Genomic DNA, 18,217 nt, shown 5'->3' with positions numbered 1-18,217 from the left:
TACATCACCACTCAACCTGCAACGCCTACAGCACCATTCAACCCGCAACGCCTCCATCACCACTCAATCCGCAACGCCTACAGCACCACTCAATCCCCACTGCGTACAGCATCACTCAACCCGCGACACCTACATCACCACTCAACCCGCAAAGCCTACATCACCACTCAACCTGCAACGCCTACAGCACCATTCAACCCGCAACGCCTCCATCACCACTCAACCCGCAACGCTTACATCACCACTCAACCCGTAATGCCTACAGCACCACTCGATCCCCACCACGTACTGCATCACTCAACCCGCAATGCCTCCATCACCACTCAACCCGCAACGCCTACAGCACCACTCAATCCCCACTGCGTACAGCATCACTCAACCCGCGACACCTACATCACCACTCAACCCGCAACGCCTACAGCACCACTCAATCCCCACCGCGTACAGCACCACTCAACCCACAACGCCTACATCACCACTCAACCCACAACGCCTACAGCACCACTCAACCCGCAACGCCTACATCACCACTCAACCCGCAATGCCTACAGCACCACTCGACCCACAACGCCTACATCACCACTCAACCCACAACGCCTACATCACCACTCAACCCGCAAAGCCTACATCACCACTCAACCCGCAATGCCTACAGCACCACTCAACCCGCAACGCCTACATCACCACTCAACCTGCAACGCCTACAGCACCACTCAATCCCCACCGCAGACATCACCACTCAACCTGCAACCTGCAACACCTGCAGCACCAGTCAATCCCCACCGCTTACAGCACCACTCATCCCGCAACGCCTACATCACCACTCAAACCGCAACGCCTACAGCACCACTCAATCCCCACCGTGTACAGCACCACTCTCAACCCGCAAAACCTACATCACCACTCAACCCGCAACACCTATATCACCACTCAACCCGCAACGCCTACAGCACCACTCAATCCCCACCGCGTACAGCACCACTCAACCCGCAACGCCTACATTACCACTCAACCCGCAATGCCTACAGCACCACTCAATCCGCAACGCCTACAGCACCACTCAAGCCGCAACGCCTACAGCACCACTCAATCCCCACAGCATACAGCACCACTCAACCTGCAACGCCTACAAAACCACTCAACCCGCAACGCCTACATCACCACTCAACCCGCAAAGCCTACATCACCACTCAACCTGCAACGCCTACAGCACCATTCAACCCGCAATGCCTCCATCACCACTCAATCCGCAACGCCTACAGCACCACTCAATCCCCACTGCGTACAGCATCACTCAACCCGCGACACCTACATCACCACTCAACCCGCAACGCCTACTGCACCACTCAATCCCCACCGCGTACAGCACCACTCAACCCGCAACGCCTACATCACCACTCAACCCACAACTCCTACATCACCACTCAACCTACAACGCCTACAGCACCACTCAACCCGCAACGCCTACATCACCACTCAACCCGCAACGCCTACAGCACCACTCAACCCACAACGCCTACAGCACCACTCAATCCCCACCCCGTACAGCACCACTCAACCCTCAACGCCTACATCACCACTCAACCCGCAACGCCTAAAGCACCACTCAACCCACAACGCCTACATCACAACTCAACCCACAACGCCTACATCACCACTCAACCCGCAACGCCTAAAGCACCACTCAACCCACAACGCCTACATCACAACTCAACCCACAACGCCTACATCACCACTCAACCCGCAACGCCCACATCACCACTCAACCAACAACGCCTAAAGCACCACTCAACCCGCAAATCCTACAGCACCACTCGAGCCCCACCGCGTACAGCACCACTCAACCCGCAACGCCTACATCACCACTCAACCCGCAATGCCTACAGCACCACTCGATCCCCACCACGTACTGCACCACTCAACCCGCAACACCTACATTACCAATCAACCCGCAACGCATATATGACCACTCAACCCGCAACGCCTACAGCACCATTCAATCCCCACTGCGTACAGCACCACTCAACCCGCAACGCCTACATCACCACTCAACCCGCAATGCCTACAGCCCCACTCGATCCCCACCACATACTGCACCACTCAACCCGCAACGCCTACATCACCACTCAACCCACAACGCCTACAGCACCACTCAATCCCCACCGCGTAAAGCACCACTCAACCCGCAACGCCTACATCACCACTCAACCTGCAACGCCTACATCACCACTCAACCCGCAAAGCCTACATCACCACTCAACACGCAATGCCTACAGCACCACTCAACCCGCAACGCCTACAGCACCACTCAATCCCCACCGTGGCCAGTAGTGTGTGTGTCTGGTGGAAGCGTGCAATGACGGCTGGTGGTGTGTGTGTGCTTGGTGAAAGCGTGCACTGACGTCTGGTGGTGTGTGTCAGGTGGAAGCGTGAACTGACGTCTGGTGGTGTTTGTGCCCGGTGAAAGCCTACATCACCACTCAAACTGCAATGCCTACAGCACCACTAAATTCCCACCGCGTACTGCACCACTCAACCCGCAACGTCTACATCACCACTCAACCCTCAATGCCTACAGCACCAGTCAATCCCCACCACGTACAGCACCACTCAACCCGCAATGCCTACATCACCACTCAACCCGCAATGCCTACAGCACCACTCAATCCCCACCGCGTAAAGCACCACTCAACCCGCAACGCCTACATCACCACTCAACCCGCAACGCCTACATCACCACTCAACCCGCAAAGCCTACATCACCACTCAACCCGCAACACATCCATCACCACTCAACCCGCGACGCCTACATCACCACTCAACCCGCAATGCCTACAGCACCACTGAATCCCCACCGTGTGCATCACCACTCAACCTGCAACACCTACAGCGCCAGTCAATCCCCACCGCTTACAGCACCACTCAACCCGCAACGCCTGCATCACCACTCAACCCGCAACGCCTACAGCACCACTCAATCCCCACCGTGTACAGCACCACTCAACCCGCAAAACCTACATCACCACTCAACCCGCAACGCCTATATCACCACTCAACCCGCAACGCCTACAGCACCACTCAATCCCCACCGGGTACAGCACCACTCAACCCGCAACACCCACAAAACCAATCAATCCCCACAACGTACAGCACCAATCAATCCCCACCGCATACATCACCACTCAACCTGCAATGCCTACAGCACCACTCAACCCTCAACGCCTACATCACCACTCAACCCGCAACGCCTAAAGCACCACTCAACCTACAACGCCTACATCACAACTCAACCCACAACGCCTACATCACCACTCAACCCGCAACGCCTAAAGCACCACTCAACCCACAACGCCTACATCACAACTCAACCCACAACGTCTACATCACCACTCAACCCGCAACGCCCACATCACCACTCAACCAACAACGCCTAAAGCACCACTCAACCCGCAAATCCTACAGCACCACTCAAGCCCCACAGCGTACAGCACCACTCAACCCGCAACGCCTACATCACCACTCAACCCGCAATGCCTACATCACCACTCAACCCGCAAAGCCTACATCACCACTCAACCCGCAATGCCTACAGCACCACTCAACCCGCAACGCCTACATCACCACTCAACCTGCAACGCCTACAGCACCACTCAATCCCCACCGCAGACATCACCACTCAACCTGCAACCTGCAACACCTGCAGCACCAGTCAATCCCCACCGCTTACAGCACCACTCATCCCGCAACGCCTATATCACCACTCAAACCGCAACGCCTACAGCACCACTCAATCCCCACCGTGTACAGCACCACTCTCAACCCGCAAAACCTACATCACCACTCAACCCGCAACGCCTATATCACCACTCAACCCGCAACGCCTACAGCACCACTCAATCCCCACCGCGTACAGCACCACTCAACCCGCAACGCCTACATTACCACTCAACCCGCAATGCCTACAGCACCACTCGATCCCCAGCACGTACTGCACCACTCAACCCGCAACGCCTACATCACAACTCAACCCGCAACGCCTACAGCACCACTCAATCCCCACCGCATACAGCACCACTCAACCTGCAACGCCTACAAAACCACTCAACCCGCAACGCCTACATCACCACTCAACCCGCAAAGCCTACATCACCACTCAACCTGCAACGCCTACAGCACCATTCAACCCGCAACGCCTCTATCACCACTCAATCCGCAAAGCCTACAGCACCACTCAATCCCCACTGCGTACAGCATCACTCAACCCGCGACACCTACATCACCACTCAACCCGCAACGCCTACTGCACCACTCAATCCCCACCGCGTACAGCACCACTCAACCCGCAACGCCTACATCACCACTCAACCCACAACTCCTACATCACCACTCAACCTGCAACGCCTACAGCACCACTCAACCCGCAACGCCTACATCACCACTCAACCTGCAACGCCTACAGCACCACTCAACCCACAACGCCTACAGCACCACTCAATCCCCACCCCGTACAGCACCACTCAACCCTCAACGCCTACATCACCACTCAACCCGCAACGCCTAAAGCACCACTCAACCCACAACGCCTACATCACAACTCAACCCACAACGCCTACATCACCACTCAACCCGCAACGCCTAAAGCACCACTCAACCCACAACGCCTACATCACAACTCAACCCACAACGCCTACATCACCACTCAACCCGCAACGCCCACATCACCACTCAACCAACAACGCCTAAAGCACCACTCAACCCGCAAATCCTACAGCACCACTCGAGCCCCACCGCGTACAGCACCACTCAACCCGCAACGCCTACATCACCACTCAACCCGCAATGCCTACAGCACCACTCGATCCCCACCACGTACTGCACCACTCAACCCGCAACACCTACATTACCAATCAACCCGCAACGCATATATGACCACTCAACCCGCAACGCCTACAGCACCATTCAATCCCCACTGCGTACAGCACCACTCAACCCGCAACGCCTACATCACCACTCAACCCGCAATGCCTACAGCCCCACTCGATCCCCACCACATACTGCATCACTCAACCCGCAACGCCTACATCACCACTCAACCCACAACGCCTACAGCACCACTCAATCCCCACCGCGTAAAGCACCACTCAACCCGCAACGCCTACATCACCACTCAACCTGCAACGCCTACATCACCACTCAACCCGCAAAGCCTACATCACCACTCAACACGCAATGCCTACAGCACCACTCAACCCGCAACGCCTACAGCACCACTCAATCCCCACCGTGGCCAGTAGTGTGTGTGTCTGGTGGAAGCGTGCAATGACGGCTGGTGGTGTGTGTGTGCTTGGTGAAAGCGTGCACTGACGTCTGGTGGTGTGTGTCAGGTGGAAGCGTGAACTGACGTCTGGTGGTGTTTGTGCCCGGTGAAAGCCTACATCACCACTCAAACTGCAATGCCTACAGCACCACTAAATTCCCACCGCGTACTGCACCACTCAACCCGCAACGTCTACATCACCACTCAACCCTCAATGCCTACAGCACCAGTCAATCCCCACCACGTACAGCACCACTCAACCCGCAATGCCTACATCACCACTCAACCCGCAATGCCTACAGCACCACTCAATCCCCACCGCGTAAAGCACCACTCAACCCGCAACGCCTACATCACCACTCAACCCGCAACGCCTACATCACCACTCAACCCGCAAAGCCTACATCACCACTCAACCCGCAACACATCCATCACCACTCAACCCGCGACGCCTACATCACCACTCAACCCGCAATGCCTACAGCACCACTGAATCCCCACCGTGTGCATCACCACTCAACCTGCAACACCTACAGCGCCAGTCAATCCCCACCGCTTACAGCACCACTCAACCCGCAACGCCTACATCACCACTCAACCCGCAACGCCTACAGCACCACTCAATCCCCACCGTGTACAGCACCACTCAACCCGCAAAACCTACATCACCACTCAACCCGCAACGCCTATATCACCACTCAACCCGCAACGCCTACAGCACCACTCAATCCCCACCGGGTACAGCACCACTCAACCCGCAAGGCCTACATCACCACTCAACCCGCACTGCCTACAGCACCACTCGATCCCCAACACGTACTGCACCACTCAACCCGCAACGCCTACATCGCCACTCAACCCGCAACGCCTACAGCACCACTCAATCCCCACCGCGTACAGCACCACTCAACCTGCAAAGCCTACAAAACCACTCAACCCGCAACGCCTACATCACCACTCAACCCGCAAAACCTACATCACCACTCAACCTGCAACGCCTATAGCACCATTCAACCCGCAACGCCTCCATCACCACTCAACCCGCAACGCCTACAGCACAACTCAATCCCCACCGCGTACAGGACCACTCAACCCGCAACTCCTACATCACCACTCAACCCGCAACGCCTACATCACCTTTCAACCCGCATCGCCTACAGCACCACTCAACCTGCAACACCTACAGCACCACTCAACCCGCAACGCCTACATCACCACTCGACCCGCAACGCCTACAGCACCACTCAATCCCCACCGCGTACAGCACCACTCAACCCGCAACACCCACAAAACTAATCAATCCCCACAACGTACAGCACCAATCAATCCCCACCGCATACAGCACCACTCAACCCGCAATCCCTACAGCACCACTCAATCCCCATCGCGTACAGCACCACTCAATCCCCATCGCGTACAGCACCACTCAACCCGCAACGCCTACAGCACCACTCAACCCTTAACGCCTACATCACCACTCAACCCGCAACGCCTACAGTACCACTCAACCCACAACGCCTACATCACCACTCAACCCACGACGCCTACATCACCACTCAACCCGCAACGCCCACATCACCACTCAACCAACAACGCCTAAAGCACCACTCAACCCGCAAAGCCTACAGCACTACTTAATCCCCATCGCGTACAGCACCACTCAACCCGCAACGCCTACATCACCACTCAACCCGCAATGCCTACAGCACCACTCGATCCCCACCACGTACTGCACCACTCAACCCGCAACACCTACATCACCACTCAACCCGCAACGCCTATATCACCACTCAACCCGCATCGCCTACAGCACCATTCAATCCCCACTGCGTACTGCACCACTCAACCCGCAACGCCTACATCATCACTCAACCCGCAATGCCTACAGCACCACTCGATCCCCACCACGTACTGCACCACTCAACCCGCAACGCCTACATCACCACTCAACCCGCAAGGCCTACAGCACCACTCAATCTCCACCGCGTACAGCACCACTCAACCTGCAACAACTACAAAAAAACTCAACCCGCAACGCCTACTTCATCACTCAACTCGCAAAGCCTACATCACCACTCAACCCGCAACACCTACAGCACCAGTCAACCCGCTACGCCTCCATCACCACTCAACCCGCAACGCCTACAGCACCACTCAATCCCCACCGCGTACAGCACCACTCAACCCGCAACGCCTACATCACCACTCAACCCCCAACGCCTACAGCACCACTCAACCCACAACACCTACACATCACTCAACCTGCAACGCCTACATCACCACTCAACCCGCAACGCCTACAGCACCACTCAACCCGCAACGCCTACAGCACCACTCAATCCCCACCGCGTACAGCACCACTCAACCCGCAACGCCTACAAAACCAATCAATCCCCACAACGTACAGCACCAATCAATCCACACGGCATACAGCACCACTCAACCTGCAATGCCTACAGCACCACTCAATCCCCATTGCGTACAGCACCACTCAACCCACAACGCCTACATCACTACTCAACCCGCAAAGCCTACAGCACCTCTCAACCCCGGGGCTAAAAAATAATTTGTGTGGGGTGAGCTCAAGCCCCCCCACACTGCCCCGGGTACCACCACCTCCCCGGGGCACTTAATATTGAGATATGGGGGTCCGTAGTGGATCCCCAGCCCCGGGGACCACCACCTTCCTGGGGCTTTGAAATCGAGGGAAGGGGGCCACTGGCCCCCCTCCTGGAGCCCTTGATGGCCCTGGGGACTGCCACCACCCAGGGCCGGCTCCTGCAGTGTCCCAGGGTGCCCACCCTCAGGACACTACTGTTTGCTATGTCAGGGCGGGAGCTGTGCGGCTCCCGCCCTGTCATAGTAAACATGGTTTGGATTTTGGAAGCGAGAGCAGGGAAACCTGCTTTCACTTCCAAAATCCAAAGCTGATTGCTTTTCCACATGGGGAGCGGCATGTTAGCAGCTTCCTGTGTGGAAAAGCTATGCTGGCTCCTGCAGGAGGCGGGGAGCCTGCTGGACCGTGGGGGCATTGGTGCTCCCCCTTGGTCCCCAACAGATAGGGCCTGCCCCAGGGGATGGGGTCCCCAGGGCTAGAAGTGGCCCGGAAGGGGGCCACGCGTCCCCAATCCCCAAATAAAATAATAAATAAATAAAGGCCGGCCCCGGGGGATGGGGACCCCGGGGCCAATAGAGGCCTCAGGAGGGGCGCCACGTAACCCCCCTCCTTAATAAAAAAATATATGTGGCCTTGCCCCGGGGATGGGGTACCCGGAGCCGGAATAGGCCACGGGAGGAGGGCCCATGCAGCCCCCTTCCTGTTTAAATACTTTTTTTAAAAGGGGTCAGGCCCTGGGGGATGGGGTCCCAAGGGCCCAAAAAAAGGGGAAAGAGAAGGGGGGCCACACAGCCCCCTTCTTTAAAAAATGTTTTGTAAAAAGCCGGAATCGCAGCTTGGCCCCGCCCCCAGCCTGCAGCACTCAGCAAACGCGCCCCCCTGGCGCGTTGTAAGTTGGGGAATTAATTCCCCTTGAATACTGAGGGTCCCTGGGGGCCAACTAGCTCACCAAGTACCTCCAGTATGCACCAGGGAGCTGCGTTGCAGAGAGGTGTTCAGAGGCCACGCTTCTTTTTACACCTCTCTGCAACACAGCTCTGTGGCGCTTACTGGGGGTACCTGGTGGGCTACTTGGCCCCCAGGGACCCTCAGGGGGTGTGTTTGCACACTGGTGCAGAGAGGGGGCAGGGCCTGACATAGCAAGTGTGCAAACGCACCCCTTGGCACATTGTAAATTGGGATATTAAGTCCCCTTCAATCCTGAGGGTCCCTGGGGTGAACTAGCCCCCCAGGTACCTCCAGTATGCGCCAGGGAGCTGCGTTGCGGAGAGGTGTTCAGAGGCCACGCCCCTTTTTACACTTCTCCGCAACGAGGCTCTGTGGCGCTTACTGGAGGTACCTGGTGGGCTAGTTGCCCCCCAGGGACCCTCAGGACTCAAGGGGAATTAATCCCCAATTTACAATGCGCCAGGGGGCACGTTTGCACAGTGTGCAGGGAGGGGGAGGGCCTGACATAGCAAGTGTTGTGCTTACTGGGGGTAGCTGGTGGGCTAGTTGGCCCCCAGGGACACTCAGGACTCAAGGGGAATTAATCCCCAATTTACAATGCGCCAGGGGGCACGTTTGCACAGTGTGCAGGGAGGGGGAGGGCCTGACATAGCAAGTGTTGTGCTTACTGGGGGTAGCTGGTGGGCTAGTTGGCCCCCAGGGACACTCAGGACTCAAGGGGATTTAATCCCCCAATTTATAAGGCTCCAGGGGCGTGTTTGCACAGTGGTGCAGGGAGGGGGCGTGGCCTGATGTGACAAGTGTGCAAACGCGCCCTGTGCCACATTTTAATTTGGGGGATTAAGTCCCCTTGAATCCAGAGGGTCCCTGGGGGCCAACTAGCCCACCAGGTACCTCCAGTAAGCGCCAGGGAGCTGTGTTGCAGAGAGGTGGTCCAAGGCCATGCCCCCTTTTTACACCACTCTGCAAAACAGCTTTGTGGCGCTTACTGGAGGTAGCTGGTAGGCTAGTTGGCCCACAGGGACCCTCAGGACTCAAGGGGACTTAATCCCCCAATTCACAACGCACCAGGGGGTGCGTTTGCACAGTGGTGCAGGGAGGGGGCGTCCCTGGGGGCTAACTAGCCCACCAGGTACGTCCAGTAAGCGCCACAGAGTGCGTTGCAGAGAGGTGTAAAAAGGGGCATGGCCTCGGACCACCTCTCTGCAACGCAGCTCTGTGGCGCTTACTGGAGGTACCTGGTGGGCTAGTTGGCCCCCAGAAACCCTCAGGATTCAAGGGGAATTAATCCCCCAAATTAAAACCTGCCAGGGGGCGCGTTTGCACAGTGGTGAAGGCGAGGGGGCAGGGCCTGATGTGACGTGTGTACTTATGCAATCACTCCGCCAAAACCCAAGCACATATACATTCATCATGCACTCTCCTTGCAGCACTCTAATCATCCAGTCACTACCCATGCACTCATGCAATGACCCATGCACTAACTCATGCACTCCTCCAATCACCCTGAGCAGTACCCATGCAGTCCAGCCATCGCCCTGTCACTACCTATGCACTCCTCCAATTACCCAGCGAGCACCATGTAATTATCCAATCACTCTGCCAAAACCCAGGCACTTATAAATTCACCATGCACTATCCTATCAGTACTCTAACCATCCAATCAGTACCCATGTACTTATGCAATGACCCAGGCACTAACATATGCACTGCTACAATCCTCTGAGCACTACCCATGCAGTCCAGCCATCGCCCTGTCAGTACCCATGCACTCTTTTAATCACCCAGCCAGCACCATGTACTTATCCAATCACTCCACCAAAACCCAAGCACTTATAAATTCACCATGCACGCTCCTTGCAGTACTCTAATCTTCCAGTCAGTACCCATGGACTCATGGAATGACCCAGGCACTAACACATGCACTGCTACAATCCCATGTGCACTACCCATGCAGACCTCTACCACCTACACAGTACTGATTCACTACTCCAATTACCCAGGTTGTACCCATGCACTCCGGAAATCCCTCTGTCACTACCCATGAACTCCACAAATCACCCATCCAGCATCATGTACTTATCCAATCACTCCGCCAAAACCCAAGCAGTTATAAAATCACCATGCACTGTCCTTGCAGCACTCTAATCATCCAGTCACTACCCATGTAGTCATACAATGACCCAGACACTAACTCATGGCAAATACAGAGGAGGTCATGCTAATCACAGGGGTACCCCAACGCATAGTTTTCCCTAGTGTATGTAGGTGTTTTCACTGTATGTCTTTTAGCATAGGACTGGCTCCGGTCCTGGATAGTCAGAGTCAGTTACCACTAGTACCCGCCAGTAAAAAGTTGGGGGCACAGGAGGACTTTCCGCTCCGCTGTTGGTTCTTTCTGCACATCTCTTGCTTCTTCCTGCACTTTTCTTCGTCTTTCTGGACATCTGTTGCCTCTTTCTGCATTTGACTTACTTCTTTCTGCATGTTTTTTCCTCTTTCTTCACATGTCCTAACTTTGTAGGCATAGTTAGAAATTACCATTTAAAAACCATTGAAATTCACTGAAAAAAACATAGGTTTCAAACATGTTATAGTTAGAAATTAGCATTTAAAAACCTTTGAAATTCACTGAAAAAAACAGGTTTCAGGGACGTTATAGTTAGTTGAACAATTCACTCGTACAAAACCATAGAAATTCCCTCGTTATTGTTTGTTCAGCTAACTATAACTCGCGACCCAGCAATGCACTGCTGATGATGTCACATATTACATTATTCATGACATGGTCAGTGACATCACTGATAACATCTCAAATGACATCACTGATGACATCATTCAGTGACTGTGTGTTTCTGTAAAGTTTAATTATGTTTTATATATATGCCAAGGTGTATTGAAGAATGAGTGGGTGTATAAGTGTTTGGATGAAGGATTTAGTAGGTGCGTGACTGACTGTATAAGTGAGTGATTAAATATGTTTTACTGAATGCATGGGTTAGTGACTAAACTGTCTGAATGTGTGTATCAGTATGTCTGTTGTCGTGTAAGCTGCTGCATGTGTTGGTCAGTAGCTACATGATTGTCTATATGGGTTATTGATGTGTTGCCTGAGTATTTGTATGGGAGACTGAGTGTGCGTGTGTGTGGGTGTGTGGTGTGTGACTGTGCATAGATGTGTGGGTGGTTAATTCACTGGGTGTATGGGTTCAAGAGTGCATGTGGAAACAGCTGTATGGGCGGGTGAGTGTGTGTATGGGTGTGTTGATGAGAGATGTGATGTATCAGTGGTACATGTCCAAGTAACTACATATCTAAAAGACAATGTATGTGAGAGTTGTAGTATATAAATGACTATACGTGAGAGTCATTGATTAACCAACCAGAGAAAAGGAATTTTAAAAAGCAGTCCAAATAACCAACCAAAAGCGGTGGGCATGTTCAAAGTCCCCAATAGCCCATATACCGAATACAGCACGCCTCACAGAGCGGCGTATGCGCTGCCCAGGCTCGACCTAAAAGGAGCCAAGCCCTCTATTTATGGAGGGCCGGTGCTGTGCACCACCAAAAGCCATGCATAGCAGTGAACATAACCCCTTAAAAGACCTGAAACTCATCAGTGACGGTTTGCTGCACACATTATAACTGACACAGTTCACCATGCTCAGTACACCCTTTTGCCGATAGCACTGGAAAAATAAGCTGTTGGGTCAGTTATGCTGTGCATTGTGGTCTGCATACAAAAACTGGCACATTTCAGGGCTTTTTCAGATTGCATTTGCTGAGTTATACCCAACAGGGTATTTTCAGTGAATATACATAATGTAGCATTCTTTGTCTATTATTGAAGGGGTCTTGATAAATTGTTAGTGAAAGGTAACATGAGTGATGTTTATTTGAGATGTTGATCAGGGCATAAATGTCTGCATGCCCATGAATGCCTATCGTACATTAGCGCTAGTATGATATTGGTGCAGCTTGATACCCAAGTCCAGATATGTTCCAAGCGCAGCCTTGAGTGACTTAGGAGATCCTTATGACAATGGTCATTCTCTTTTGTCTGGTGGCTGGCAGGGACTTGTGGGGTTGGCCTGCTTCATTCTTTTAGTTCTGCATTTGGGCCACCGTGTTGAAGGTTGTAGTCGGACCTCGATGTTGTGGGTTTGCTTTTGGCCACAATACTTCTGGCACATATTTTGGCCATAGTATCACTCCGAACCGGTCAATGCCAGTGGATCAAAGGAAACTCCAGATCTGCACCATATCTTCTAATTGCAAAGGTCACATAGTAACGGGTCCATTCGGAATGACACCAGCAATTTCTTTGTGTGTTCACGGTTCTAACTTCAATCTTATGTTGTGCTATACTGGTCGTTATAGTATACTATTCATATTTTAATTATTTGTGCTGAAGAACATAATTTTTGAGTTGTAGTGAAATTAACTTACTACGGTACCTGCAGTGTGTTTTGATTTTGCGACTTACATGCTCGCAGCTATGTTTTCCAAAGGGTACTATCTACTCAGGGTAGCAGGAGCAGTTAGGTGGTATTTTATTCCCAGTTTGGTATTGGGCAAACTCGACCTGAAGGTATCAGAGCGCTTTACATGAGCATCAGTTGCATTACAGAGGGACACATTCATTTTGTTAGTCACAGAGAGATGAAGTGATGTGCCCAGAATCACAGGATGTTTGAGCCTCCCGTCAGACTCGAACCTGGTTCCCCAGCTTCAAGGTCGGCCGTTCTAGCTGTTAAGCCTTGTGTTCTTCTTTCCCTGCTTCTCATAACTGAAGAAAACAATTTTACTCCATGCAATTTCACTGCATGCGGTATTTCACCTCGTATTTATGCACAGTAAATGCACACTTGGTAATATAGCGTGAAATAGCGTAGGTTGTAAAGTCACTTACAAAAAAAGACGCAGAATTAACACATGAAGCCATGTGTTAATTTCGCTTTGCCCTGTGGGCCTTAATATGCTATTGCAGTGCTATTTGTGCAACCTTGTTTTATTTTCCTTGTTTTGGTCTTGGGTGCTGAAGGAAGTCACCATTAATGCAGTGTTAAAGCTTGTATCCCCTTTAATCAGTGAGTACCACTAACCTCAAAAATCAGGTCCATTGGTAGAAAACATACTCTATTTCAACTTTTTTGTCCTTCAGGGTGCAAATCTCTCTAAAATCTGCATGATTCCGCCATGATCCTTATTCCCTTTGCTGCTGCAACATCACCTCACCCAACTCTTGAGAGAATTTCACTCTGCACACCGGTTACTAGGGATGGCAAACCGTTGTTATAACCTGTGAGAAAATGCCACTTTTTGCATGTTCACCCCCCACATTTTTGGTATGAAGCTGATAGTTTTTCGCCTCTGAAAGTGCACTGAGGCCTGCTAACCAGACCTCAGTGCCAGTGTTCTAACCTTATATAAAAGATATGTTAAATTGGATACACTCAACTGGCAAGTACTGACTTACTTATAACTGGGGTATGTAGGAGAGTGTTCACCCAGGGCTTCAGCACTGTGCCACCCTGAAAGTGACAAAGGCAAAATGGACCACAGCCTGCCTCTGCAGACTTAATGGGCAATGTTTACGCTGCTAGTTCGACTTTAACATTACACCTAACGGCTAAGCCACCAACAGCGCTAGAATGCCTGGCTTCACCTTGGGTGTGCCCATGAGTGGACATTTCACAGGGAAAAGCCAGGAAGGGTTCCACAGCGGTATGCGTTACAGCGCCAGGACACCCCAGTTGGGGTATTAGTGCGCTTTACAAGTACAAATTACATTTACATTTACATTTACTTCTCCTAATGATATATGTGTGTCTCCCCTAAGGAGGGCCAATGGAGTCCGATGGCAGGGAGCTATATATTATTAAGCAGGACATACATTTTTTAATATGTCTTAACAGCAACATCCAATTGCTGTTTTGCGCTGGAAAGGTTAGTAGCCCCACTGGCTAACACAATATTACTGGCATCCCAGCATGGCTAACCTACCTAACAAGGTTGAGTAAGGTGTCAAATTAATTGTGGCATTAAATCTGACCTGATGGCCAGGTCAAATTGAAAGTCACTGTTAAAGTTAGCAACTATTAGAAAGTTGCCACTCTGCACTCCAGCTTGTCCAGTGGCCTCACAAAGGGCTTGACACACAGACATATTTCTGACCCACTCTGCATTTGCTGCAGAGCGAGGTGAGACCTCCTCTTCCAGGATGGAAAACCCAGGGTGTTAGTCCAAAAGGAGAGCTTCAAAGGGGAATCCGTATTCAAAGGATGACTGCGACAACACCCCTGAGCAGGATGATTTCTGTTCCTTCAGACAATTAGGAGATAGAATCAGAGATAGGAAACCCGACCCAAACGGTTTCCCCCTGGGCGTGTAGCCCACTGTTAGTCACACCTCTAGGGTGATGACCAAGAAGGGGCATGCCATTTTGAAAGGGGCAAGAATGGGACACTCTGAAATAACTAGATGCCACACATTACAGGAAACTTGGAGGGGACCCAATAGCCACTTGCTAGTGACCGCTTGATCACCTCGGGGCTCTTTCCTGGGATAAATGTGGAACCCTCGGCACCCTGTCCTTCAGATCAAGCTAGATTCAGAGAGAGAACCAAAAAGGGAGCTGTCCTGCTGCCTCTGAAACTGAACAAAGAGAGGCTGTACCTTCGGAAGGACTGCACCTACTGCACAGTGGGCTAGCGAAATTTAGACCATGCCTGTGGCTCCTGGATTGGGGAAAAATGATTCCCAGCCCCAACCTACAGCAGTGACTCCAAGGATCAGTTGGTCAATCCCCTAGAACCAGCTGCAGGGACAAAAGAGCTGAAGAAGCCTAAAGGGACAAGTTGGTAGCCACTGCAGAGGTTTTGGTGCTGCCAGTTGCCGGGTGCACAAAATGACACATCTGAGAGAGACAAAAGTTGCACTCATGTCTGCAGGACCCAGTAGTGCTATCAAAGTCCGAATTTGTCGTACTTAAGGGACACCGACCCCCGCCTAAGGATTTCACCCCAACCGCAGTAGCCCAGCATCGTCTGGCCTGCTACTCCAATGTAGAGGCCTTCGAGGGATACAGATATCTGTGGCCAAAGTCGGCCCTCATCACCTGTGGACCGAGGGACAACCACAAAGACACCCCCATTGACTGCACCTCAACCAGAGCATCCTTTGAGCATCTTTTGCCTGTATCCTCAGCATCAGCACCTCTCCATTGATGTCTTTGGCGGTCGTCCTGTAAAGTTTCGACCTTGCCTTAAAAACACTCTGGTGACCAGGTAACTGTCCAAAGTATCCTCTCTAGTCCCCTAGACCTTTTCCTTGTAGGGTTTGGTCACCCAACCCGTGCCTGATTGCCCGCACTAACTCTTTCAAAATTTTGAAAAGTTTACAAACTTTTTGGTGACCAATGCTTGTTTGTGGTTGCATTTAAAAGTGATAAAAAGTCTAAAACATGTATCTCCGGAACCCGCCAATAGATTTTGATGATCAAGTTCCCTAAAAATTCCTAAAAATATGCACTATTTTTTTATAAATTCTTGTCCTGTCTCTTTCTTGTTGTGTGACTTTCTTATTTCTTTGTTTGGTGCTGTTAAATGCTTTACACTGAGTTCCTTTGCCATGCCTTACTGCTCCAGCCACAGCTACTCAGGGTTGGTTTAGCGTTAAGTAAACAATACTGACTGGATCTGGTATGGTATATGTGAGCGTACTCCACGATAAGGCCCCACAGCCATATCTTGTGGTACATCCAAATCCTAACATCACCCTTCCAGTAAAAGCCATGATACACAATGTTGCTGTGTGATAAATACTTGGTCTGTGCTGTTATCTACTTAGGAAGAGAAAGATATGCTGTACCTTCCTTAGTGTGGAATTACGCCAGCATGGAACATGTTGAACATGACTGAGCAAGAGAGGGGAGACTGGGCTGTGATGAGACACTATGCTGTACCTCTTAATGGCTTCTATATGAGAAGCGTGAGAGAAGTAGAGAGAAGGTATAGTAAACCTCAGTGTGGACAGAAATGACCTTTTATTTAGGAAAACAAGAGAGGACCTGGGTGAAAGTTTAAAGACGCCATAGTAATCTGAGTAATTTTGCTAATTTCGCATTACTCTTGTGATTCAAAATTACAAGATTACGCCACTAGCATCATTCAGAGTAATTTAGAGTTAAAATACCTACTTCAAACGCCCAGGAAAAGAGCACAAGTGGCTGCTGCTGTTCGCTTTCTGCTGTAATTAGCGCTATTTTCCTAATGCAAAAAGCATCCTCATATCTATTTGGGCCACAAGGGTGCATTTTGCACTAAGAAAATAGCGCTAAAAGCCGGGTAACACTCTTCCTGTAATTTATGGAATCTTGAGTAATTTAGTGTAATTATACTACAACAAATTACACGAGTTACGTTCACCTCAATACAATAGTACTCATAGTATGTGAGGTATCCATTCTGCTTGCTGTATAATCTCTCTTCCTGTTGAAATGGTACATCATTATCATGGCCTTTCACAAACTTTACTATTTTATATTGCGAAAGGGATTTAAATACAATTTAAGAAAATCTGGAAAAGGTACAGCAAGAAAATCAAAGTAAGAAACAAATCAGTCTTTTGTTGAATACTCACCCACAGCGATGTTTCCATGAAGGTCTAAGGCTATTACACCTAATGAAATAACAAACAAACGTTGTTTTCTAACTTAATTTGTATATCGGTTTACGATGATACATCTACAGAAAGAATAACAGCAGTGCCTGTGGTAGGGCAGAAATAAATAGTAATTAGTGAACAATGACGTTCGGTTTCTGATCCAATTTTAGTAACGATGCAAAATGATAAATACATTGCCAAGCAATTGCATAAGTGAAACCATATCAGTACTTGCTCAACCTAGCAACACAACAGTACATCTTACCAATCGCGTCTTCTGATGGTAAAATAGTACTCTAGCCCACCCAACGCCTGCTTGATGACAAAACCAATCAACCATCAAGAGGGCCATTGGGATTAGTACATGCTGCTGGGATTATCATCATCAGCTCTAATGGTAAAGGATTGTGGTCACTATCAATGTGAGGGATCACAGTCAAGTATATTAACCGCATCGCGGGTTTTTGTAAATTGCTGCACAGCTGAAAAATAATTTTTCAGCTGTGCAGCAATTTACAAAAACCCGCGTTACATGACGAGCTCAGCTCGTCATCCGCACAAGACCACCGTGGCTGATGACGAGCTGAGCTCGTCATCAGAGGCGAAGGGGTTAAAACAGCCCATAGCCTAACATCCAATAGGATATAATTCAACGGCTCAACTCCTGC

General features: G+C 51.0%; 1 protein-coding gene and 1 long non-coding RNA gene across 4 annotated transcripts in view; one reads left to right on the top strand and one right to left on the bottom strand.

The window, feature by feature from the left end:
* The window catches only part of LOC147709001 (uncharacterized), a 398,890-nt gene that overhangs the window by 203,639 nt on the left and 177,034 nt on the right, over nt 1-18,217 (bottom strand). For all 3 annotated transcript variants that reach the window (XM_086927594.1, XM_086927593.1, XM_086927592.1), the window contains exon 5: nt 17,526-17,564. In XM_086927594.1, the coding sequence (XP_086783720.1) occupies nt 17,526-17,564 (39 nt within the window). The remainder of the gene's footprint in view (nt 1-17,525; nt 17,565-18,217) is intronic.
* Nucleotides 1-18,217, top strand: part of LOC147709002 (uncharacterized) — a 290,481-nt gene that overhangs the window by 147,430 nt on the left and 124,834 nt on the right. The gene's annotated exons all lie outside the window — the stretch shown is intronic.

The sequence above is a fragment of the Lissotriton vulgaris genome, chromosome 6 (genome assembly GCF_964263255.1).
Source record: "Lissotriton vulgaris chromosome 6, aLisVul1.2, whole genome shotgun sequence".
Taxonomy (NCBI): Eukaryota; Metazoa; Chordata; class Amphibia; order Caudata; family Salamandridae; genus Lissotriton; species Lissotriton vulgaris.
This window is presented reverse-complemented; position numbering and strand designations above follow the sequence as displayed.